Consider the following 25,163-nt stretch of genomic DNA (forward strand, 5'->3'; position numbering starts at 1 on the left):
AGTTGTTTAATTGTTTCATTTGTGAGTAAATTTAGTGAGATATTATATTTAGAAAGATATTAATTTAGTGAGATAAATTTATTCCCTATATAACGAGACGAAAAACGACACCGAAATTTTTACACAGCTTAACTTTAGCGTAAAATTAAATATTTCCCTTGCACGAGTTTCGACATAATCAATTATTCATTTCAATAATACACGTAATCCTAATTCAATCATTCTGGTCGAATTGAGTATACATTCCTAAGTACATTCTAGATAAATATAAAGTCATATGTTAAAATATTTGGTACAGAGAAAATATTTACTTAAGGGGTCAATAATGAGCGTTTTAGAAATCTTGCTAGCAGGTTTATAAACGTAAAAAATTTAGGGTTACTTCCAATCTACCAGTTACTTTACTAATTCACTTGCTGTGTCAATTTTGCAGGAGCCGCACACTCATACAGCGCATGGTTTTATTCCTTCCGCTAAAGACTCGTTTTACAGAATTTAGCATTCAGGGCCTCGTGGGGGCAAATGGCGACCTCGTCAACTATTAGCCTTCACCTTAATCCACATCAATTATTATATCCTGCATTCTCCGTTAAAAGTAGCAATTTCATCGTTAAGCAAAAAAATATACATCCTACGGGATTTCGATTATCAGAACCTGCTGAGTGTTTAAGTGCGAGACAACTGACAGGTCCGGAAGTGCACTGTTAGGAAAAACGGCGAAAAAAGTTCCACGGGCATTCTAGTGGCCGGTCGCCCCGTGAAAATAAACTGTTTCGCCGTTTTTATCAGATGTTTTACGGATTTCTAGTGTAAATTAGAATAAAAACGGCGACAAGGTATTTCTTTTCACGTGCCGACCGGCCACTGAAACGCCGGTATAATACCGTTAACGGAAATTTTTTTAACAGTGTGTTTTTGCTTTTCACATGTGTTAAAACAGTCCACCCTCCTCACTTGGGCGTAATGCAGACCACCACTACTATCGTGGTCAGCACCGACGCAGGCACCCTAACAAAAATTAAGGTATGATAGAGACTCTGCGAGAGACTCGCTATGGTTGGGGTAAGGTTATCAAGGACGTTGCTTTAGTGCCTCAGACTTTCGGGCTGCGGAAACACGGGGATAAACAGAGTTCTTCTTCCTGTTGCTTTTGCTACAACATTAATCAAACAAAAATTTCCTCAATTTACCGATAAGTTGAGTTACACGCACACCTAATACAAATTTACATATTTTTAATTACTCATCATTCATGAGTCTCGAAATTAAACTTTTCGGGGATTCTTATTAATCTTAGGCTGTAATACGAGTCATTCCGACCCACCCAGATGCCAAAAAGTTCTCGATAAATTGAGCATACAGTATATACGAACTTGCAGCGCAGAGATGCATGGTAAGTTCAACTCTTCACGTCATACCTGAAGCTGAAAATGTAATTTAATTTGTTCGTGTACTTGAAAATCGGTTAAGGAGTTCTAGAGCGACTGCTTGAAACGAGTTTTCAAAGACATTTAAAAAAATTAAGCGTCAAGTTTAAAGTTAAACTTTCTCATGGTTGCGGGCTGGAGCTAAAATTTTACCAAATAGCCGCCGGAAACGGTGTCTTTATCGGGTCAAGAGATACTGTAGATAAAGTTGAATTGACACAAAAAGGAAACTCAGTACTCACTGCAGTGAGTGACAGAGAGCGCATTTTCTCGCCGACGAAAACTTGAGGTCACGGACGGACGGACGGACAGACAGGCGGACATGGCGAGCACAATAGTGCATTTTTTCCATAAATAAGAAAATGCGAAAAAAACAGCTCGATCATTAGCAAATTTAATTTTTGTTAAATGAAAGGGGCGAAGATGGGCGAGCTTGCCAGGCGTTCCTTCGCTGGGAAAACGAGACGCCGCTTCAGGGGTTGCATGAGCCGCGATTTTATTTTTGAGAGTTTGAAGACTTGCAAGGGAATTGGGAGCAACAAAGAAAACTACAGCAAAGATCAGAGAAGACCTCGAGGGATTATCCTTTTAGCCGGAGGATGGATTTAATTGAATGCCGAGGAAATTGAAGAAATTACATTTAAAAGTGTCACGAGGAAGTAACTTGAGGCAGTGGCAGGGAATGGACGGTAGAGGTGCTGGTGAAGATAGCTTTAGAAGTGGGCATTGAAAACTGACAGGAAAAGGTAATCTTTGATTAAGTAACTGTAAAAACTTACCAAAATTTCATAATCAGAGCAACTTTATGCGCAACCATTACAAATGTGATCTATCGTACCATAATTCTGATACCTGACCTTTCCGCCGGGAGACATCAATACATTTATTAGCCGCAATGAACCGAATCTTTTGCGCCCGCCTAATTACACTGTTCACCGTCATGATTATAGGTACTAAATATGATATAAAACGATATCACTTATGGTAAATAAATCTCGAAAAGGGCTATCATTTAGGCAATTGTCAATCGTAAATAGTAGATTTAAATCAGTTAAAGGTCGTAATTTTCATTGAAAAGCTGCGAGTGCTTCAGCCATCGTGAGAATTAGAAATTCTCACGGGAAATTCTCATTAGAAATTTCACGGGAAATCACCCACGGGAAATTTTGGATATATCGGCCGCCATACATGCCATTCATTCATTCATTTCATACATGCTATACATTCATACATGCCATTCATATCTGAATGCTTTATACCGCGAGCTACCGTCGGTAGACACAGGGTAGAGAGACTGTGTTGAGGGCATACGTATTTTCAAGCTTAAACTTTATTTCTGCATCGCAAAAATTAGTTTGAAATGTTGAAATAGTCCATTGCAATCAATTACTAAATGACTTCACTAAAAAACAAATTGTGATCTGGATTTTTCTTTGAAAACAAGGAAAAAAATCAAGATTCAACAACAAATATTCTTAACCAATTATAAACAGTAAAGAAAAATTTTAAACACTGTGGAAAACGGTGAAAAATATTAGGTTATGTCAAAAATAATTTTCATAAGCTGCGATTATAAGGGGAAAACGCTTTTAATTTTGATCGTGAATAGGTTTCAACACTGCAATTTTTATTTTTAAGGTGAAGAAAGACAATTAGTAGAAGTCGATGTTCCACATTTATTAATTAGGATGATAAAATTTCAATCGAGATGATGACAAATTATTACGAAGCGTGTCGAGAGCAGTTCTACTTGGTGAAAGTATGAGATAAATTCCTGTTCTAATATCGTGCTATACATTAGTGTAGCATCGTTGCAGTAATACCACATTACTATTTGTACTGAACTTGCTGTAGTGGTAACTCCTTCTTATCAGTAATATTGCCAGTGCTATCAACTCCTGTATAGTGAAAGTGGTGCCATATAGGATGAATGTCTGTGTTTGATTGCGGCAGAGGTCAGGACTGTTGGGTGGGAGGGAATAACGAACATACAGAAAGGAAGGAGAGAATTGTTTTATTTATTAAGAAGATGCATAACAAAACTGTGGAGAACCTAATGGCGTATTATGAGGCTTGTGAGAAAAATATGTCATGAGCTGATTCTAATATAAAGTGTTAAGATTTTTTAAAGGTACGACAAAATGTGAGGAGAGGACTGAGGTATGGTAGGTCGGTCAGATATGGATCAATTCTGGCTGTGATTGAGAGAACAGATGTAACGATATTTATGGTGAGTGTGGAGACAGAGAGAGAACATCAACAATATAAATTATCAATACATATATTTATCTATATATCCTATTCCAAAGCTCATGTCCAATCTTTAATTTGAATGTATTCCAGATATGTTTTCTTTCAAGTTATGAAGTTAATAATGTCAGGGTATCAAAATCTCTTAGCATATTAAAATTTATTATATTTTAACCTCATGGCGATATAAACCTAGGTTCTTTATGCCCAGAATTACATCCATAGGAATTAAGTTGGGAAAATTCTAACCTCATCACACCAAAAACATATTTTCTACCTGCGAACGACATTAATTGCCAGTGCAAATGGGTAACACTTTCATTGATCCAACTTCGTATACAATTTCCTTCATAAAGCTAACAACATGTCGTCCAGCAGGATTTGCAGCACCCGAGGCAACATTATAAATGAGCATTTGCTCAGAAATTACAAATGTACTCACCTCTCCAGTTTTCATGTTTCTCCATCTGCCAAATTATAAATTTCTCCAAATATATATTACAACATATTTATTTTATTCGATCTAAGGGCCTCGTTATGTAAAATTATGATGTGATGCATTCAATAAAGAATACAGAATGACCGTATTACTGCTTAAATTCATTTTGTAATTCCAAATGATCTTCTTAAATTCAGAAATTTCAGTCGCGTTATTTTTTTAACTAAGAATGGCGTTTTAATATTTCAACCGAAGACTGGACAAACTAAAATTAAACTTTATTGCCACTGTCACTGTTTTTCACAGAAAAAATATTTTCGTACGTGAAAGGGCAAGGTTTTCACTTATTGAGTCACAAAACTACTCGAGTTTACCTTAACATTTTAAAAACACCTACTAGTCAAGTTGTTCCAGCCATTAGGCGAATGGCGAAGCGTTTTGTGTAGTTTCATACAACGTAAACAGGTTACGAATTAAATTAATTAATTAAAAAAATTAAAAAAGTTAAATTAATTAATTAAAACATTAAATAATTCAAAGAGAAATCTGGTTTACTTTCTTGAAGACTTCCACCCATTACACCTAGGATTTTTATTTTACTTCAATTGATGTTACCCGTGAAAGCAAGAGATCCATTCTACGTGTTGAAATTATCGAGAGAAACACATAATGACAAAAATAATTATTATTATTAGCAATAATTAGTTGAAATAATTATTAAATTGCTAACTGTGTGATGAGCCTTCATGATTTTCAGCAGAATAATGTAACCAAAATTTATTTCACGTAATCTCAAGTATATTCATAGTCTTCTTCAATTCCAAGTTATTCCCTAGAAATATCAACGTTTTGAAGAATAATATCAACCCATCAGTTCAACAGTTTCAGTTTAATGATAGAGAACTGCGATAAAAACGATATCGCGTCAACGGCGTAGCAGACAAATTATAAGATTTTACATTACTTCGAGAACGCGATAGCAGAATTATGTTTAATGAGCTTAGCAGTTATCATCAAGAAAAAATATCTCAAGTCTTACCTACTCCTCAACTTTAAATGATTACTTCGCATGCAAATAAGTGTTCATGACCTGCTTAAATACCACCAGTCATATCACGAGTTTCTGGCTAGACGGTAATAACGACGTGATATTACCTTCTCTTGTGAGCTCCAGCGGTTGAAAAAAACTAAGTTTCCGTAGTTTGTTTAACTTCTGTAGGAACATTGGTCAAATTATTTATTTGTCGGTTGCAACAAGATGTATATAGATGACGTTTAACAGCGCAAAATCTACTTCTGAATGATATTTTACTCCTTTTGCGCTCAGAAATTGAAACTAAAAATTAAAAATGAAATGGATTGATCAAAATGAATTAATTCAAAATGGAACTAAAAGTAACAAAGCAATTGAACTAAACTAAAAGGAACAAATTAACTGAACTAAACTAAAAGGAACAAATCAACTGAACTAAACTAAAAGGAACAAGTCAACTGAACTAAACTAAAGGAACAAACCAACTGAACTAAACTAAAGGGACAAACCAACTGAACAAATCTAAAAGGAACAAGTCAACTGAAGTAAACTAAAAGGAACAAATCAACTGTACTAAACTAGAAGAAACAAAACAACTGAACTAAACTAAAAGAAACAAACCAACTGAACTAAACTAAAAGGAACGAACCAATTGAACTAAACTAAAAGCAACAAACCAACTGAACTAAACTAAAACGAACGAAAACTATTAAACCCCAAAATCTCTTATCAACACAACTTTAGTCGGTCGCTCGTTCATGACATAAAATTTAGTAATGTAGTCGAGTGTTGAAGTTAACAAGTTAAGTTGAGAATGAAACTTATGTCGTCCTAAGAACCTAATTCAGATATGAAGCGTAGAGTTAAGGTTGGAATTCGCGAGTCTCATTATCTGTTTCAAGCACATGCTCCAAAATCCGCAATGGCATTTCCCCCACGCTGTCTCTACCCGAATACCAAGCAAACTGATATAGGTTTGAAATTCCACTAAGAAATCGAAATAAAGTTCCACAAAAAAAGGAAATCACAATAAAATTTTATTTGTAAAAAAGAACTATGCATGAGCTTAAGCAGACGCAGCGACTTGAGCATCGCGTAAGCTTTCCAATTCCAATACAACTGTACATTTTTAAGTGGATGTAAGTCTTGGTTGAAATTTTGACCAAAGAATTAAGTGAAATGCTGAATGATACTTGAACGATAGAGATATTGCTTCATAATATTCTTGTATTTGTTCGCAGAAGTCAAAGTGAAATTTTAAACGCTCTTGGCACAGGGCTAATAGCTTTTTGATTATTGCGATAATCGAGAGTTTGATTATGTCCGGGCTGCGGGTTCATCATCAGTAGCAATACATAAATCTGCTAGACTATTATGATAATAAAATCAAAATTCTACACATACTAGAAATGATATCATAATTACGATGGTTGAATCCATTCATTTCCTAATATATTGAATAAAAAACGCAATTCACTATAAAATGGTAAGAAACGTGCAGGCGCAACGGAAGCAAAACGCACAGAAACATTTAACTGAACAACAACCAGGCCACAGCAAGCATTTCAAGCGTGGCCTACGAATAACCGACAGTTTACAGCCGCCGCAACTCCTCCTATTTCCAATAGGGTATCACAGCAAAAATTTGCTACCGAGAGCTGGGGGGCGAAAACAGGCTTTTCGCAGCGAGAAGGCGAGCGCTAATTTCTGCGGAGGAAGCAAGTTAATCCTTACCTGCGGCGTAACTTCAAGCCCACTAATTTTGATTAAACTCACCTCCTCTTGCCAAAAAGACAACGAAGTGAAAGTGCTTAGGAATAGGTATATACGGTTTCAAAATTACGCGACGGCAAGCGTCAAATCCAGGTGCAAAATAATTCATTGCAGTATGAATTTCGAGACTGCTACATATGAAGATAACGGTTTTAACCCATCAATATTTTTAATTATTCTAGCCTCAAACTCTTTAATTTTAATCGTGAATAAATCATAAAAAATTACACTTTAGACACGATTTCACAGGCTCCCGCGAACCGAAGAAAACGATATTAAATTCCTTTCTCGAATCTGAATATGAAATCTGTAGAAGTGTTTATGAATACCTTAATATTATTCAGTATATGTGAATTAGTTACATAGATAATTAAATTTGTTTGTGACAACGCAACATTTAAAATTTTAGTTTAACTTACATTCCGGAAAAACACAAATGCATAACAATGTAATAAATAAAATTATATTCAATGTAAAATATTTTCCAACTGTTATAAGCCATTATATGAAGAGCCTCGGATAGTTTTCTGTCCATTTTTCATTTTTTTTTGCAAATTTAAACAATGCGAGGCTTTTTAACGCATTTTCTCTTTTGTGGAAAAAATGCACTATTGTGCTCGCCATGTCCGTCTGTCTGTCCGTCCGTCTGTCTGTCCGTCCGTGACCTCAAGTTTTCGTCGACGAGAAAATGCGCTCTCTGTCACTCACTGCAGTGAGTACTGAGTTATATTTTTTTTTGGTTGGGAGGCGACGTCTGTCCGGCGATTTTGCACGCGTCAATTTCAATCTGGTGAGCTTGAGGCCATAAAAGCGGATCAAAGTTTAGATGAGGTTGCATTTTATGGTAATATCAAGCCTGCTTCAGGAAAGTTCAAAGAATTGAAACTGTACTGCTAACTATTAAATCTAGGTACTTACATTTTTGTTAGAGTAAGTCAGGGGTTCCAAATTGAAAATAAACTTTTATATTGTGGCAAAATAAAATATAAATCTTAAAAAGATGTGATCACATCAAGAAGATCTCAGCATCAACGAGTTGAGTGAAATAGAGTTAGTAAATCGATATGTAAAGATCAAATCATAATTACATGAGCTTAGAAATTAACGCAAAATAACAACTGCATGAGAGTATAGCTTTAGAAAAAGAGTTTAAAAAAACATGCAACTTGAGAACTTAAGAAAAGATATGTTGTTGCATTCCTCGCTTCTTATTAAGGAGTAAACTTCACCACAACTCAGACTTTATTGAAGGCTGCCGTACACTGGGCTTGAGGACCGGCCAAAACCGGTCCGAAATAACCTACAGAATTCGACGAACTTCCAGAGGCGAGATAATCTAATTTAGGCGTCCTACTTACAGATTGTGTAGTAGCTCTATATATAGTACCTACAGTATGTAGGTATTGGACCCCTCCACTATACTGAAGCTAGTGAAAGATTTTGGACCCCTTCACTATATTCCAGTACCCTTCACTATACCAAATAAAGCTACTATATAAAGGTTCTACTTCGTACTACGTGCTGGCTCTGGTATAACATCGTGATGATGTCTTAACCCTACAGTGGTACGTGGATTACATATGTAATTGAATTATATGAATTACATATGCAATTCACGCCAATACGAAACTCGACTGTGACGAACCCGACCTGAAAGGCGATCAATTTGGTCAGTTTTTGCACACGACCACTGCAGGGTTAATTACGTTCACTTGAAAAGCTAAAAGCCAATCCAATGTTCCTCAACATAACCGAGAAATTTCAAACTGCAGAGATGCCACGGTTCTCTAACACTTAAGAAGTTTACCAAAATTATTATGGGGAATTCGATCAACGTTATGCAGGTTGAATACCCATTCGTTTGGAACAGCCGCTCTGTACCCGTACTATATAATCCACGCTTGATATAACACGAGTTTCAACCACTAGACAAGGACGCGTTCTTGAAAGCCAGCACCCAGCAGTGACAGCGTACGCATAGTTAAAAAAATGAAAACAAATATTCACCTCAAGAAATAAAGATGGGCCAGATATGAAAAATGCAAAATTTTATACTTTCTCGCTTCCCAGAATTATACGCAAGTCAGCGATCAACTCTATATATATAGTAAGTAAAAACATGTTAGATTGACAGCCTTACCTGCATGCAACAGCGGTAATACGAATAATTAACGGTTAATTAACCTAATGCTTCAGATTATGTTGGAAACCAAAAAGAATTCCGTATGCACATTGAAGGAGAATTGGTAAGCAAGATTATGAAGTAATGAAGAGGCATTAACATTTATTCAATGCCTATATTTATCATTTAAATGTTAGCATGAGAATTTTCGAGATAAAAATGACATACACCACACACCTACATGCATGACAGAGCCGGCCATAATTCGAACCTGAAGGCGGCTAATAAGTTCATTCACCATACCATAACTGATAGTCAATTGTTGATATTTGACAAAGGCTTGCAAATGCTACAAAAATGTCCTAAATATTCCCGAGACAGCGGCCGATTAATATAGTTAACTTATATATATTAATTAAAATACAACTTGAGTTCTCACTCAAGCTGAAAGAGGAATCATGGTCCAGAACCGAGGTATCAAGGCACTAATTATTGTATAATTAATTGCTTTCTAATGTACTTTATTTTTAAAGGCATCTAAGACAAACATTCGAAACCTGATGTGGAGTTACAATCACATGCAACCTTCAAATATTGAAACATATGTATCCTATACCTATAAATGTAGTATACAAATCTGCGCATACATCTGACTTGAACATTAAATCTACATCTGTACACGTAATTATAAGTTCACGATTTAATATAAAAGTCCTTCTTACAACTAAGTACAAAATTTTCGAGCGCTGCCTTTTATTGTATCTGTATATCTTATGTATATTTCATAGCACAATGTTCTTCCATGAAGAAGGAAATCGTTCCGCCTCACAATCTCTTATAAGCTAGTCAATTTGTTCCATGAACTTATAAGCAAGCAAGCTTCGAAAGACCGCCCTATAAGTTCAATTCTTTAACTATCAATTTTGGTGATAAAATTAATACATGTGGCTTGCACATTTACATCCGTTCATTACAGAAAAACAATGTACGGAATCAGTCAGCGTTTGCTAAACATAAAAGATATGTGAATTTCAAGAAAAACTTAACTGCAATTATATAACCAATTATTGACAATTCAGGAGCGAGAACCGCTAACAAATTAAGCAGAGCGATTAGCGCCGATGGTTTGCAAGCCCCATGTGAAGCTTCTCTAGGTTTCTCAAGTATTCCCACAAAAATAAGGCCAAATTAAATAAGTGCGCTCATTAACAGCTTGCGCAACAAAGTTCATTAAAAACATTAAGCAGCAACGACTTCAATTTTGGGAATTGTATTTGCTCAGTGGCTCTTACAAGTGCCCTTTAGGCAACCTTTGGTCTTGGAAACTCTTAACTTCGAGACAAAAATCTGAGCCAATACTTTTTTGAAGCAAAAGGCCTGATACCAGGAACAATTGTCTCGCAATTTTATACAATTATACAAGACAAATAATTAGTAACAGTGTACTCTAAGTTTCCATTCAAAATTAATACAATTAGTTAACCAAAACTATTTCCAAGGATTGACTCCGCTAGATTTACGTAACACAGTTTTAAATCATTTATTTTTCTTAAAAAAAACAGTAGAAAGTCTTTACACTAAACATTCTCTTCCTGAACCAATGTCAGAATGGCTCATCTCTTTCGATGCAATAAGCCATTCAGATAGGGAAAATTTGAAATTGAGATTTAAATCTATAGTAGATAATGCAAACTAATAATCCTTTCGATTCTTAAGGCAATAACGAAGAACTTACGATAATTCACAGATAATTAATAACTAAACAACTAAGTCATGACTAACTCGTTCGCCAAATTACTAATTAGAAAACTTTTTCACATCTCTAATACTCATACGTACATTGTAACTATTACATGCGAACAGATTTTGTTGTACTCAAATAAGCCTGTAGCTCCCTTTTAAGATATGAACTAAAGCTTTTGCCTTCACACGATGTTAATTAAGACGTAGACATGAAGATTGCCTTAATCGAAAGTGTATTTTTATGCACAAGGCGATGCAGAAAAATTCTGTTAGATTTTCAGTTGTTATTTCAAATCAAGGCAAGAAGGAGAATCCAGAAAAATTGCTAGCACATCAACGCTCAGTGATTTGAAAACAATTCGTTATACTCCGTTAGGTTTCATTCGTGCTTCAATGCACATGACACAAGGCGCATTCGTCCGTAGAGTTGACCCGAAATGGAGACTGTAAGACTGAAAGCAGCCTACCGCTTTCGCTGTCGTACAGCCTGGGGCCATACTTTCAAAATTCGCTAAGTGAACGTAAAAACTTGCGCTCTATTTCCTTGTCCATGATTGGTGGATTTTGCTTGAAAGGCCGTCAATGATTAGCTGATGAACTTACGATCTCTTAACTTTTTTTGAAAGTATAGGCCCAGGTCTAACTTAGCACAAATGTGATTCAAATGAGAAGTATTCAGCATTCCAGCTTGAGAAATGAAAGAACAGTTATAAAAAATAGGTGCACGGGAATAAATTTATGAATGAATGAATGAACCAGGTGAATTATCTCATGTATATATATATATATATATTTTTTTTTTCCTCACTACCGACAAATGGCTTCTCATGAAAAATTAAGATTGGATAATGAAGAATAATAATAATTGAAATAAAAAAAACATTTACTTTGGCAATAAAAGTTTTCTTTTTTGAAGATAATTTACCTTTCTCCCACAGGTGAGAGAAACGAGATAATAACTGTTAAATAAATTCATAAAATCAGAAATAAAATAACTCATAAATTGTAACCGCTTCCAAAGAATGAGATGGACAAATCTTAGTATCTCATACTTTGCATTGCATAAAAAACGCAAAGAAAAATCAAAATCAATTCGGGAAACACGAAAAAGTTTTGGTAATAGAATATCGAGCACATCACTTCGGGACTATTTTCAATCGGTGCCACGAAGATACGAGCGTTTATTGAGGAGATAGAAGCGTTCGCGGCCATGTAGCTCTTTATGGCGGTGCTTCAAACAACATTTTATCGTGATAACATTCAATAAAAATATAACTCAGTACTCACTGCAGTGAGTGACAGAGAGCGCATTTTCTCGTCGTCGACAACGTGAAGTCACGGACAGAGAGACAGACGGACAGACAGACGGACATGGCAAGCACAATAGTGCACTTTTTCCATATATGAGAAAATGCGATAAAAATAGCGAGAACCCAAACAAACTACAAAAATTGACCATTCTAGCGGATTTACCGGATTGAAAATAAATTCGACGCAGGGTTTATTCAATTGAGTTTTACAGAAGACTGAAAACTGTACAATGCGCTGCCTCACTACAATGCAGTGAAGCAACGACAAAGGAATAACCAGACATCACCTGACATAACCAACCATACGAAGCCAACTAACAAATTGTCGCAACTCAGGCCACCAAAATATAGCATCAGCGACATTTTTTGAAAACGTTTCTGTACAAAAACTGCATTCTTAGACCTTAATATCAGAGATATTTGCCGTTGTAAAACGCGACTATTATCGCGGCTGAATATTGGTAAAACAATGTACAACATACAATAATTTCCTTAAAAATTGTTGTAACTGAATTCCATAAACGAACCGATAAGTAATTTGCTAGAATCAAATATTTAATTTAATTCAGTATCAAGAAGTCATATGGGAACTAGGTTCATTTACGTAAGCTTTAGAGCGGGCGAAAACTTTCCAATGGAGAATCGTGCCCGATGTGACATGGCTCAAACGATTAAAGCTGCAATTTTTTTAAACTGCAGTACGCGTTTTCGTCCTTAATAGCCTTCGTGAAATGTTTGCCATATTCCATTAAATTTCTGTTCATAAACATGTTAGGAACAAAAGCCTTAACTACAATTCAGCACGCTGACGCAAGCAAGTAGACTTTTAGTTATTATATTCCTAGCATATTTAGGGACAGCGAACGATTCACTGAACTTACGACCAATACTTCACTGTCTGAGATTCCGGCTCTGGTAGAGGATTCTGTCGTGGGTTTTACCGGCCCTTTACACGTACGAATTACAGCCTATACCGGCCCGGACAAATGTGACCTGGCCGGAGCAACGTGACCGGGCCGGAGCAACGTGACCAGGCCGGACCAACGTGACCAGGCCGGACCAACGTGACCAGGCCGGACCAACGTGACCAGGCCGGACCAACGTGACCAGGCCGGACCAACGTGACCTGACCGGACCAACGTGACCGGATGATCTAGCGGGAGCAGTGTGGCCAATCCTGACTGATCTCGCACGTCTCACGCGACGCCTACAGCTGAGCCACGGACACTGGTCACTATCAAATATAGTCATTCTTATTATATCGGTAAATATCAGTTAGAATTACGTAGATATATCTAGTTGTTAATATTATTCATTTTATTCAAATAAAACTTTTTGAGAGCTGGATGGAAAAAATGCCCCAACCTAAATATGCAATAGATAATCCAACCCACTAGGAATCTACTTTTCATTCCAGATAATTTTGTACGGTACAAACATCACTTTAGTTACGTTTCGAATACTTTGAAAGGCCTCGCATAATACTGAGTACCAGGAAAATAATCATGATGCTGGGGTCACCCAGGTTCGTCCAGCCGTACTTATAGTACTTTATCGTGGACCCCAACAAAGGCTTGCAATAAAAGACACTTCCGAAACCACTCTCTTGAAATCTGTAGTTTCAAAACTCTCCTAAAGGAAAAAGAATGAAGAATAAATAACCTAAACTAACATATACACGAACAAAAGACAAAGTATGAACAAACCTTCTCATGAATTATCTAATCTAACTTTACAGAATATAACCTAATAAAGAACATCTCGGAATAATCACAAAATGTAAAACACATGAACAAACAAATAAATAAAGTTAAAACACACCTTGACACCTGTCTCTTATACACATCTAGANGGGATGAGCTTCTTTCCAAACGTCTACGTTATTTTTCTGACTAGAAATGGGCAAGGATGCATCAACTTGGTATGGCTTGCTTAGGATAAAATTGCTAGGGGAGTCATTAATCTGTGAATGCCATGTGCTGTTGTAAACTATAGTTGCTTTACTCAATTCTAAATCCCAACGTTCATCTTTCCCATTAACTATTCCTTTCAACAATTCAGTCAAGGTTCGGTTTGCGCGCTCGACGCATCCGTTTCCTGCTGCTCTAAATCTGGTTGAATATACATGTGCAATGTTAAATTCATCAAGTACATCATTAAATTCATTTGAGCGAAATTCCGGTCCATTGTCGGTTAACAAGCAAACAGGTACAGACAACAAGCGTGGCAAGACATGGTCACGGAACACTCTGCTAACGGTAGATGCCTTCTTATCTCTTAAAGGGGCGGTTACAAGAAATCTGATCGTTACTTTTACTGATTACTGATCGTTACCTAAAGCCATAATTATTTTAGAACATCGGTCTGGAGGTAAATGTTGAGCGGCCGAGAAGAAAGCGGATCGATAAGTTTCTCTTTGTTTATCGGGTAACGATAAGCGGCGGTCGTTTACCAAAACATGAGCACACAAAGAGCCCTCGCAGCCACATTAGACCTGTGCACCCCGGGCGTAAATCTTAGCAGAATTATAGGCGGCCATACAACGCCCAATAATCGGTGCACGGAAATCGCACATTGCTTCTGCCTTAGGAAGAAATAAGTAAAATTCCAATATCGTATTTGTAATTGACAAAGTTGAAAATACACACACTCTTTACTCTCTCACTTGGAATAAGACACACTATTTACACTCTCATTTGAAATAAGACGTCTCGAACGTTCTTCAGGCAAGCAGACGTCTCGAACGTTCTTCAGGCAAGCAGACGTCTCGAATTTTCTTTAGGCAAGCAGTCGCCTCGAACGTTCTTCAGGCAAGCAGACGTCTCGAATGTTCTTCAGGCAAGCAGATATACGCCCTGAACGTACTTCAAGTACATATTCGAGACAAGTGTACTACTACCGAAAATGGTAGCAGAAGCGGTAGCAGCGACAACGGTTACATCGTCAGTATAGCACTTACTTGTAGCAGCAGCTATAACAGCGTAACATCACCATTTAACCCTCTACCGCCGTATGTCACTCTCAGGGAACATAAATTTCAACTTAAATTATACGTAAACTATTGAGTGTAGCAACCTGAGGACGTTTGTACGCAACAGAGAACATTTTAAACTTGCCGTACGTGGCGGCAACCATCAGTGCAAGTCATTTTGCGCTCACTAGAACGTATCTTTTTTGGGAAGTATAGCGCGTGACAATATTGCTCCGGTTACTCGTGTCAGGCGGTAGAGGGTTAAGAAGTGGTAACACAGGAATAGTGGATACACAAAAAAAATACAAAACCTGGGGTTTCGAAGATCAAACTCATACCAGAAATCAAATTGCATTCACTATTTACAACGTGGACGATGCCGATCACGATAAAATCCCACAACTGCCCTGCCTACACAACAACTTGACCCCACAACTGCCCTGCCTACACAACAACTTGACCTGGCCCCACAACTGCCCTGCCTACACAACAACTTGACCCCACAACTGCCCTGCCTACACAACAACTTGACCCCACAACTGCCCTGCCTACACAACAACTTGACCCCACAACTACCCTGCCTACACAACAACTTGACCTGGCCCCACAACTGCCCTGCCTACACAAAACATACGATATGTTCAGTGTCAAAGCAACATTTGTTCTAACACTGAACATATCGTATATTTTTGCGTAAGGTAAAATAATTTTATAATTTTACTCCAACGCAACAACATACGATATGTTCAGTGTCAAAGCAACATTTGTTTCAAACAGATTTCATTGAAGATCTCTATACAACGAGCCGCGCAACAAACGACACGAAATAAAGCAAGCAAGGGCAGAAATGTTTACGCGACCAGCTACGCTTTAAGCCTGCAGAAATCCCGTGGCTAGCCTATGAATAATTCCGTGAGCTGGCAACTCGGCAAGCGGGACTCGAGAATTTGTCAACGGTATCCAACACGGCGGAGGTGGGGGGGGGGGCTTATGGCGAACACAACATCACAAATGGTTACCTTAAAATTGAATTGTGTAACAAAGAATTATATCAGAGAATCTGATCTCAAATATATCAATAAAACTTTTCAATTTAAATACTTAGACAAAACTTCACAATGGCATGAACGGCCCTTCACAGCTTGGACTTCACAGTCATCAATGACATGTGAAATCACAAGAACACTGTAAAAATCACCGTAATTAAACGGTCTCACCGGCGTTCTAGCTAGTGGTCGGCCGACTCGTTAAAAGAAACACCGCTTGGCCGTTTTTATTAAAACTTAACACTAGAAACCTGCACAATATCTGAAAAAAAAACGAACAAACGGTTTATTTTCACGTGTCGGCCGGCCACTAGAACGCCGATTTTTTACCGTTTCTTCGAACAGTGTAAGCAGGCAGTATCTTATTAGCCTAGGTTTGGCTCTCTGAAATTTACCCGAAACTTTTTGCACTCCAACTCGTCACCACTGAACCCATGAAAATAAAATCCGTTTTCGAGAGGTAACTCGACCAAAATATCCTCAAAAACAATACTCGCTTATCATGTAAATGAAACGGACAAAGAATTATAACTTTCGTAAATTATTATTCTCATAACAGGTACAAACATAAAGTCCTTTGACAAAATATACACAAATTATATATATTAGTAGAACATATTCCCAAATCCCGTACTAAATCAGCCGCGCTCGCCGCAACGAAAAGAATGTAAACTAACGGCATTATTAATGAGCAATAAGAGATAATAAACTTTTAATGTTATCACAATCTTAAAAGATAAGTCATTTGGTAACATAATCGCAACTTAAAAATCAATAAATCATAGGCTAACTCCTGAAGACATCAAATTTGCACCAGTAGGAGGCTAGCCATCTCGACCAATCACGTTATAGCTATCAAGACTCTAAGCCAAGACCTAACCCAGCAGGCATTCGGTGGTTGAATCAACGTTGAATCAACTACGCATTACGACATTGAGATCGGGGTGAAAGGAGGTTTAGAATGAAAATTGAAGCAACATCTTTCATGCAACGTCGTACTGACGTTACAATAATTTCTGTTATCTTCGATTTTAGTTTTAATGTCCTCAAGTTTAGGTGAATTATTTGAATGTGAATTTTAGGTTACTAATTGTTTGTACCTGTGTTCTAGGTTTTGAACTGACGATGGAGCTGGACTCCGAAACGTTTTCTCTTATAAGAAATGGTGAACTTTTTGGCTATTTTCTTTACTTTTAAATTCCTGGTGATATCAACATTGATTCAACGTTTAAAAATAAATAAACATTCAACGTACCAATATCGACGTTGTTTCAACGTTGAAATAAGGTTATTTTACATCCGTTCCAGTTGTGATCAGATTTCGACGTTGATCGGACGTTTAATTTTGGTTGTTCAGCATTTCAACCTGAAATCAACATTGATTCAACGTTTAAAGATTAGTAAGAATTCAACGTATCAATATCGACGTTGCTTCAATGTTGAAATAAGGTTGTTTTACGTCCGTTCTAGTTTGGTCAGGTTTCGACGTTGATCAGACGTTTAATTTTGGTTGTTCAGCATTTCAACCTGAAATAAACATTGATTCAACGTTTAAAAATTAGTAAAAATTCAACATACCAATATCGCTGTTATTTCAACGTTGAAATAAGGTTGTTTTACGTCCCTTCTAGTGTTAGTCAGATTTCGACGTTGATATGACGTTTAATTTTGGTTGTTCAGAACTTCAACCTGAAATCAACATTGATTCAACGTTTAAAAATTAGTAAACATTCAACGTACCAATATCGACGTTATTTCCCCGTTGAAATAAGATTGTTTTACATCCGTTCTAGTTTTGATCAGATTTCGACGTTGATTGGACGTATAATTTGGGTTGTTCAGCATCTCAACCTGATATAAACATTGATTCAACGTTTAAAAATTAGTATAAATTCAACGTACCAATATCGACGTTATTTCAACGTTGGAATAAGGTTGTTTTACGTCCCTTCTAGTGTTGGTCGGATTTCGACGTTGATATGACGTTTAATTTTGGTTGTTCAACATTTCAACCTGAAATCAACAAATAATCAACGTTGTTTCAACGTCAGATGCCTGCTGGGAAGGCACTTAATTGCTATTAAATGTCAGCAATCAATAAAAGAAAATCACACTAAAATGAGATTGCATGACTCGGTTGCAAAATGTAAATATTTACACATTATTAGTCAGATTCTAACTATCTAAAATACAGTAAACAAATTAAATCTTTGAATCCTGTTGAATCCTCTGAGTTTAGTCAATATTAAAGCAATGTTCCATGAAAATAACAATACGTAAAATTAGTATTTCGTCAATTTTCAAGGAAGGTAGAATTTTCAAAGAAGATTATGCAAATAGGACAATGCTCAATCATCTATAAGAATGGGAATATCACTTTGATACGGTATCCAAATACTTTTTGTTAAAATTATTTGAGTGAACTTCTTAATGAGACGGCAGTTAAAAGCTTCAACCGAGAAGAAATTTGTGGAAGTCATTTTGTCGACACCTGAGAGCGCCACCTGAGAGCGCCACCTGAGAGCGCCACTTGAGAGCGCCACCTGAGAGCGCTACCTGAGAGCGCCACCTGAGAGCGCCACCTGAGAGCGCCACCTGAGAGCGCCACTTGAGAGCGCCACCTGAGAGCGCTACCTGAGAGCGCCACCTGAGAGCGCCACCTGAGAGCGCCACCTGAGAGCGCCACCTGAGAGCGCCACCTGAGAGCGCCACCTGAGAGCGCCACCTGAGAGCGCCACCTGAGAGCGCCACCTGAGAGCGCCACCTGAGAGCGCCACCTGAGAGCGCCACCTGAGAGCGCCACCTGAGAGCGCCACCTGAGAGCGCCACCTGAGAGCGCCACCTGAGAGCGCCACCTGAGAGCGCCACCTGAGAGCGACACCTGAGAGCGCCACCTGAGAGCGTCACCTGAGAGCGCCACCTGAGAGCGTCACCTGAGAGCGTCACCTGAGAGCGTCACCTGAGAGCGCTACCTGAGAGCGCCACCTGAGAGCCACTTGTTGCTTTCAATTTCAGGTCCAGGCGGCACAAAACCATCATCGAACTCTGCCTCAACAAGCTACAAGCACTTTGGGAAGAAAATTCCATTCTTTTGAAAGCTATTTATTTTATTTATTAGAAAGTTATCCCCCGTGGTTAAGGTCTTCACCTTAATTTAGCAAAGCAGCCAAATAAATCTTTATTTAAATTGAAAGGAAAAAGAGTCCACTCTAAACTTAGACAAACATAAATCATCGAATTAGAAATATTCCATCCATATATGCGTAAAATACATTTAATGTTGAATTGTAGAACAATTTCAACATTCTGCTATAGCTTACTTCAACAAAAAACAGGAATTGTTAATCATTATTGCGGTCGAAATCTGGATATAATACTAATATAAGATGAGGCCAAGTAATAATGAGTGCCATTTATTTAATTTGAACTCAATTTCAACTTATAATGTAGTTTAAAGGAAACTTGAGCAAACGTTTCACTACCAAATAGTAACAGCAGTGTGACATTTCAGCTGAGTTCAACGCATAACTCCGAAAGAACTACCGAGTTTTCCCTTATTCCCAGATTTCATTCTATTTAAAATAATGGATGTTATTTTACGGCTGATATGTGACCTATCATTCAACGATAATCCGACAAAAATGTGGCAATAGGGAAGAGACCGGAACTGTTCCCTCATAGGATCAGAGTAAGAGCGACAAGGATATTTTAGTCGCCCATGCAATCAAGGAACCTGTCACGATCCTTGTATTATATGCTTGACGACGTACGAGCTACCTAAGCTGCAGTACAACATCCACTGCTGCTTGTAACGTTACTGTAACTTGGAGCATCCACCGCTGCTTGTAACGTTACATGGAGCATCCACTGCTGCTTGTAACGTTACATGGAGCATCCACTGCTGCTTGTAACGTTACATGGAGCATCCACTGCTGCTTGTAACGTTACTTGGAGCATCCACTGCTGCTTGTAACGTTACTGTAACTTGGAGCATCCACTGCTGCTTGTAACGTAACTGTAAGTTGGACGCGTACAGAAAAATTGATTGAATAGCGAAGGTAGTCAAAGACAACTCGGTAAACTATTGATAACTCATGAAAAGAATGACCGAGCGATGTTGCCACCGTGTAAAATACTTGTATGAATAGACGCATCAGACGTCATATTCTCCGTCGAGCGATACGTCACAACAAAAATCGAATGCTATGCGAATCAAAGCGCTCTAATTTTAGAACAGGGAAGAGGGAATTATTGATTTCGTCTCACAATTCTTGCAGCATCTGAAGACGATGATCATAGCTGAAGCATATACATATATAGGTATTAATTTCAACATAAGATTTGAAACCTAAAAATTTACAAGTTAGTCGGTTGAAGTTAGTCAACGACAGTGAACATATATCACAGCCTCAAAGCTTGCCACTCCGCGGTAAGTAGTCAGATAACAGATAAAAACTCACGCAGTTATCATGTAATTTGAATTATTAGCGCAGTTGAGGCTTCATATGCACAACTGATAATATCCTTTAATGCTGTAATAGGAAGTGTTGTCGGGAGCCAATATTATTCAGTAGATAGAACGTTTATAGATCCATGACCGTACATAACCTTGGAATTTGCAAATCGTTTCCCTAAGTTTTTATTCGAAATTTATACCAGTTCTTCCAAATAATTCGGTTAGCACGTTTAGTCTGAAGTCTTGTATATTATCTTCTTGCATCACATTGTTTGAATACCGCGCTAACCTTTTTATCTCGTACTACATAATTGTCGTTTTCATGTGCAGAAACTCACCATCAATAAATCCAATACAAAGTCTCGGATCATCTTTATTACTTTCACGGAAACTAACCCATATAATTAAATTAGTTAGAAAGCGCATGATCACAAATTAGAAGGAAGAGCATATGTCTTGTTTTGCGGCTCATATTCCCTCTACGATTTGATCGTTTTTATTAAATTGCAAAATCTTTCGAAAGTCACAATTTTTTGCACTTTTATAATTTCAGAAACTTATTTGATAATAAAATTCAAACTTCATAATTTTTCCTACCACAATATAATTTAAGTCGTCGCTTCATTTCGCTTCTTCTTGTCCCTCTGTAGTAAACACAATCTTTCTCAAATCATCGTTTATCATTATAAAGCAATTTAACCTTCAAATCAGGCCGATTATTCACCGTCTCTGTGAATGCTATGCGACAGCATGTTATCCATGCCAATCAGACATTTCTTGGCGTAAAGACAATGGAAACCACGAATTGCGCGATTGATATCTCGACATCTCGACGATATAATGGAATAATAATATAATAATTTAATGATCTGCATACGTCTATGTGAGCTTATGTGAGCTTAACAGAGGGAATTATCCCTGAGGGTCTCAAAGTGGGACTGATAACGCCAATCCACAAAGGAGGTCCGAGGGACAGACCCCAAAATTACAGACCTGTGACCTTGACCTCACACGTGATCAAGGTTTTTGAGAAGGTAGTGGTCAGGAGGCTTGTCCGACCGACGACGACTCGGAGACGGAGGACGACGAAGGCGGCGCATCAGCGTGACCTTGGACTACGACGTCCTAAACTCATCATAAGGTCATAAGGTCTTATCGCTCGCCAAGAGGCGACTTTTTTAACCGGCCACCCAAATTAAGTTCGCAATATATTTTCAACCGAAGACTCGAAATCAACTCATTGTCATTCAACCAAACACAATAAAAATTCATCTGCATATATCGAAGAAGTTTGAATGATTACAGTAACGATGCAACCGATAATTTACCAATGATGATGATGATATTTATAAGAAAATTGATTCGCGTATTTTAAGTGGTTAAAAAGGGTGTAAATATAACAGCTATGCCTACGCCATGGCATGTGAGTGCAGCTATTTATTAGGCTTATTATTTACAAGGTTTTCGTTTAACTTCTCAATAGCTGACATCGGTCAAAATTTCATGACAAACTCGAACCTCTCCATCAACTGAAAATATCTCCACACCAGTCGAATGTCATGTGACAAATAAATCAGTCAAATGAACGACGAACCATTTGTTTACGTTGAAAATTAAATGCATACGGTACTCAGCATCAAAATTAAAGTACTCAGAGCAATAACCGTAGAAAACTAGAGAACTTGCATCGAACATTTTTATAACAGGAAAAAATTATCTTCGCAATACTAAAATTATAATTTGATTCATTTATGCTTCAAATTTTGTTCTCAAATTTTTCTCCGCAATATGAGTCAGAAATATAACGAAAATAAATACAACGGGTGACACGAGAAGGAACAAAATAATAACCCGTTGGTGCCGCATAATTAGCAGGCCTTCCCGCCTAAATTATTAATGGCGAACGCGCAGCATATTTCAGTGTCGAGAGCAGAGATCGAGACGCTCGTAGAGCTGACTCCAGCTGACGGCTCCTGGCAAGTAAGGGCAAGAGTCTGGACAAGTAAAGTTCTATAAGGTCCAGGCACGTAGAGTCAAGAACCTAGACAAGTAAGGTTCTAAGGTCTCGGCACGTATAGGCAAGAGCCTAGACAAGTTAGGTTCTAAGGTCCCGGCAAGTAAGAGCAAGAGTCTGGACAAGTAAGGTTCTATAAGGTCCAGGCATGTAGAGTCAAGAACCTAGACAAGTAAGGTTCTAAGGTCCCGGCAAGTAAGGGCAAGAGCCTGGATAAGTAAGGTTCTAAGATTCAGGCACGTAGAAGAACCTTGACAAGTAAGGTTCTATAAGGTCCATGCACGTAGAAAAACCTTGACAAGTAATGTTCTAAGATCCAGGCAAGTAAAGGCAAGAGCCTAGACAAGTAAGGTTCTAAGGTCTAAGCACGTATAGGCAAGAACCTAGACAAGTAAGGTTCTAAGGTCTTGGCACGTAGAGGCAATAGCCTAGACTAGCAAGGTTCTAAGGTCCAGGCAAATGAAGGCCAGAGCCAAGACAAGTAAGGTTCTATTGTCCAGACAAGTATAGGCAAGAGCCTAGACAAGTAAGGTTCTAAGGTTCAGGCACGTAAAGGCAAGAACCTAGACAAGTAAGGTTCTAATGTTCAGGCACGTAAAGGCAAGAACCTAGAAAGTAAGGTTCTAAGGTTCAGGCACGTATAGGCAAGAGCCTAGACAAGTAAGGTTCTAATGTTCAGGCACGTAAAGACAAGAGCCTAGACAAGTAAGGTTCTAAGGTTCAGGCACTTAAAGGCAAGAACCTAGACAATTAAAGACAGGAGCATGCATTAAAGGCCTTAAGTCCGGGAAAGTAGGCATGAGACCAGAGAAAGCAAAGGCCTGCAGTTCACGCAAGCATAAAATATACAATGCTGCCTCATATTCGCCTGTTATTATAAGCCCTTTCATCAGTAGAGAACCATTGTTTTATAATCTACGGTGGAACGATGGCCGCCAATGCGCGCCCCAGGACCTTCGAACAATATCCCAGTGAAAATTTACAGACGCGGCAGCTTCTGATTTGGATTACCAGAAGCTGGGGCGACTCTAAATTTTGTTACCCAGTGAAAATTTACAGACGCGGCAGCTTCTGATTTGGATTACCAGAAGCTGGGGCGACTCTAAATTTTGTTAGGGATGTTACAGAGATACCAGCGAAGACGGCAGCGAAATGCTGGCAGTCGCGAGGAATTTTCGCAGCGTCTAATTGAATGCCAGGGCGGAGGAAGCGCTCCATGAATATGTTAACTGCTCTATAATACGCCTCACCGCAGCATGGTGCAGATACGGTGCAAAAATTGTCAGTTTACAGCTTCACGACGAGTGTCAACCTCGCATGGTGCAGATACGGTGCAAAAATTGTCAGTTTACAGCTTCACGACGCGTGTCAACCTCGCATGGTGCAGATATGGTGCAAAAATTGTCAGTTTACAGCTTCACGATGCGTGTCAACCTCGCATGGTGCAGATACGGTGCAAAAATTGTCAGTTTACAGCAGTGGTTCCCAAACTTTTTCAGGCTGGCGCCCCCTTTGGCTCCCTAGTGAATTTCTAGCGCCCTCCACAGAAAAAAAATAAAATCGTGCGCCTCTTTCTATAAAATTTAGTACGCTGCAATTTTAAAAGATAAAGGTTAAACACAAATGTGTATTTCGTAAATAGAACCCCTTTTAGTGAACCAATATGTTTTTCAGCTGTTTTAACTGTTTCAGTACTAGAAACCTAGCACGTCTCAGGCAAATTTACGGCCCGGACTTGTGGCCGGTCTCACGACCAATCTCCAAAATCAATTATCAAGTAATATCTCCCAAACTAATGAACGCAGCTCAATAAAACTTGTAACATGTATTCATTAGAACTTAACGGTGATGTTTAGCATGCGAAAATTTTTTAAATATCACCTTCATTCGTGAATTATATTGCGATACAGGCCGAAATTCGCAGTGATCAATGAATTTCTTCCTAATTACCAAACAGATTTGAATGAAATTTTGAATAAACATTCCTAACTACCAAATGGTGTTTTTTAGATTCTAAAAATTTTTTGATTTTACCTTCGTTTGCGAGATTTTGTTTTTCATTTCACCCTCATTCTTGATTTCACACTTCCTTATTCGCTTTCGTTCGCCAGTTATACAGATGTAGGAGGAAGGACCGGCTTTTCTACCGGCTGGTTTAACCAAGAGCCTTATATGTATAGCCGTATAACTCGCAAACGAAGGCAAACGAAAAAATTGTAACGAGCTAAACATCACCGTTGCTGAGGTTAGGTATTAAAATACTGAATTTCGTTGAAATCTGTTCAGTAGTTTGGAAGCAATTTCTTGATTACTGCGAATTTAAGCACGTATTTGCTGTTTAAATCACGAATGACGTACACTCGCGAACGAAGGCACAGTCGAAAAATTTTCATGAGCTAAACATCACCGTTCGGTAGTTAGGACTGTAAATTCAAAATTTCGTTCAAACCTGTTCAGTAGTTTGGAAGAAATTCCTTTATCACTGTGAATTTCGGCCCGTATATCCATATAAATATGGCAAAAACAATTGAAGGCAAAATTCAAAAAATTGTCACGAGCTTTACATTACCGTTAGGTCC

The 25,163-nt window shown here is 38.0% G+C and overlaps 1 protein-coding gene across 1 annotated transcript in view; it reads right to left on the minus strand.

The window, feature by feature from the left end:
* Positions 1-25,163, minus strand: part of LOC108675652 (muscle calcium channel subunit alpha-1) — a 62,238-nt gene that overhangs the window by 34,551 nt on the left and 2,524 nt on the right. The window contains exon 2 of the mRNA XM_047882482.1: positions 18,619-19,047. Within this exon, the coding sequence (XP_047738438.1) occupies positions 18,619-19,047 (429 nt within the window). The remainder of the gene's footprint in view (positions 1-18,618; positions 19,048-25,163) is intronic.

Source organism: Hyalella azteca, unplaced genomic scaffold, assembly GCF_000764305.2.
Source record: "Hyalella azteca isolate HAZT.00-mixed unplaced genomic scaffold, Hazt_2.0.2 contig10556, whole genome shotgun sequence".
In the NCBI taxonomy this organism is placed as follows: domain Eukaryota; kingdom Metazoa; phylum Arthropoda; class Malacostraca; order Amphipoda; family Hyalellidae; genus Hyalella; species Hyalella azteca.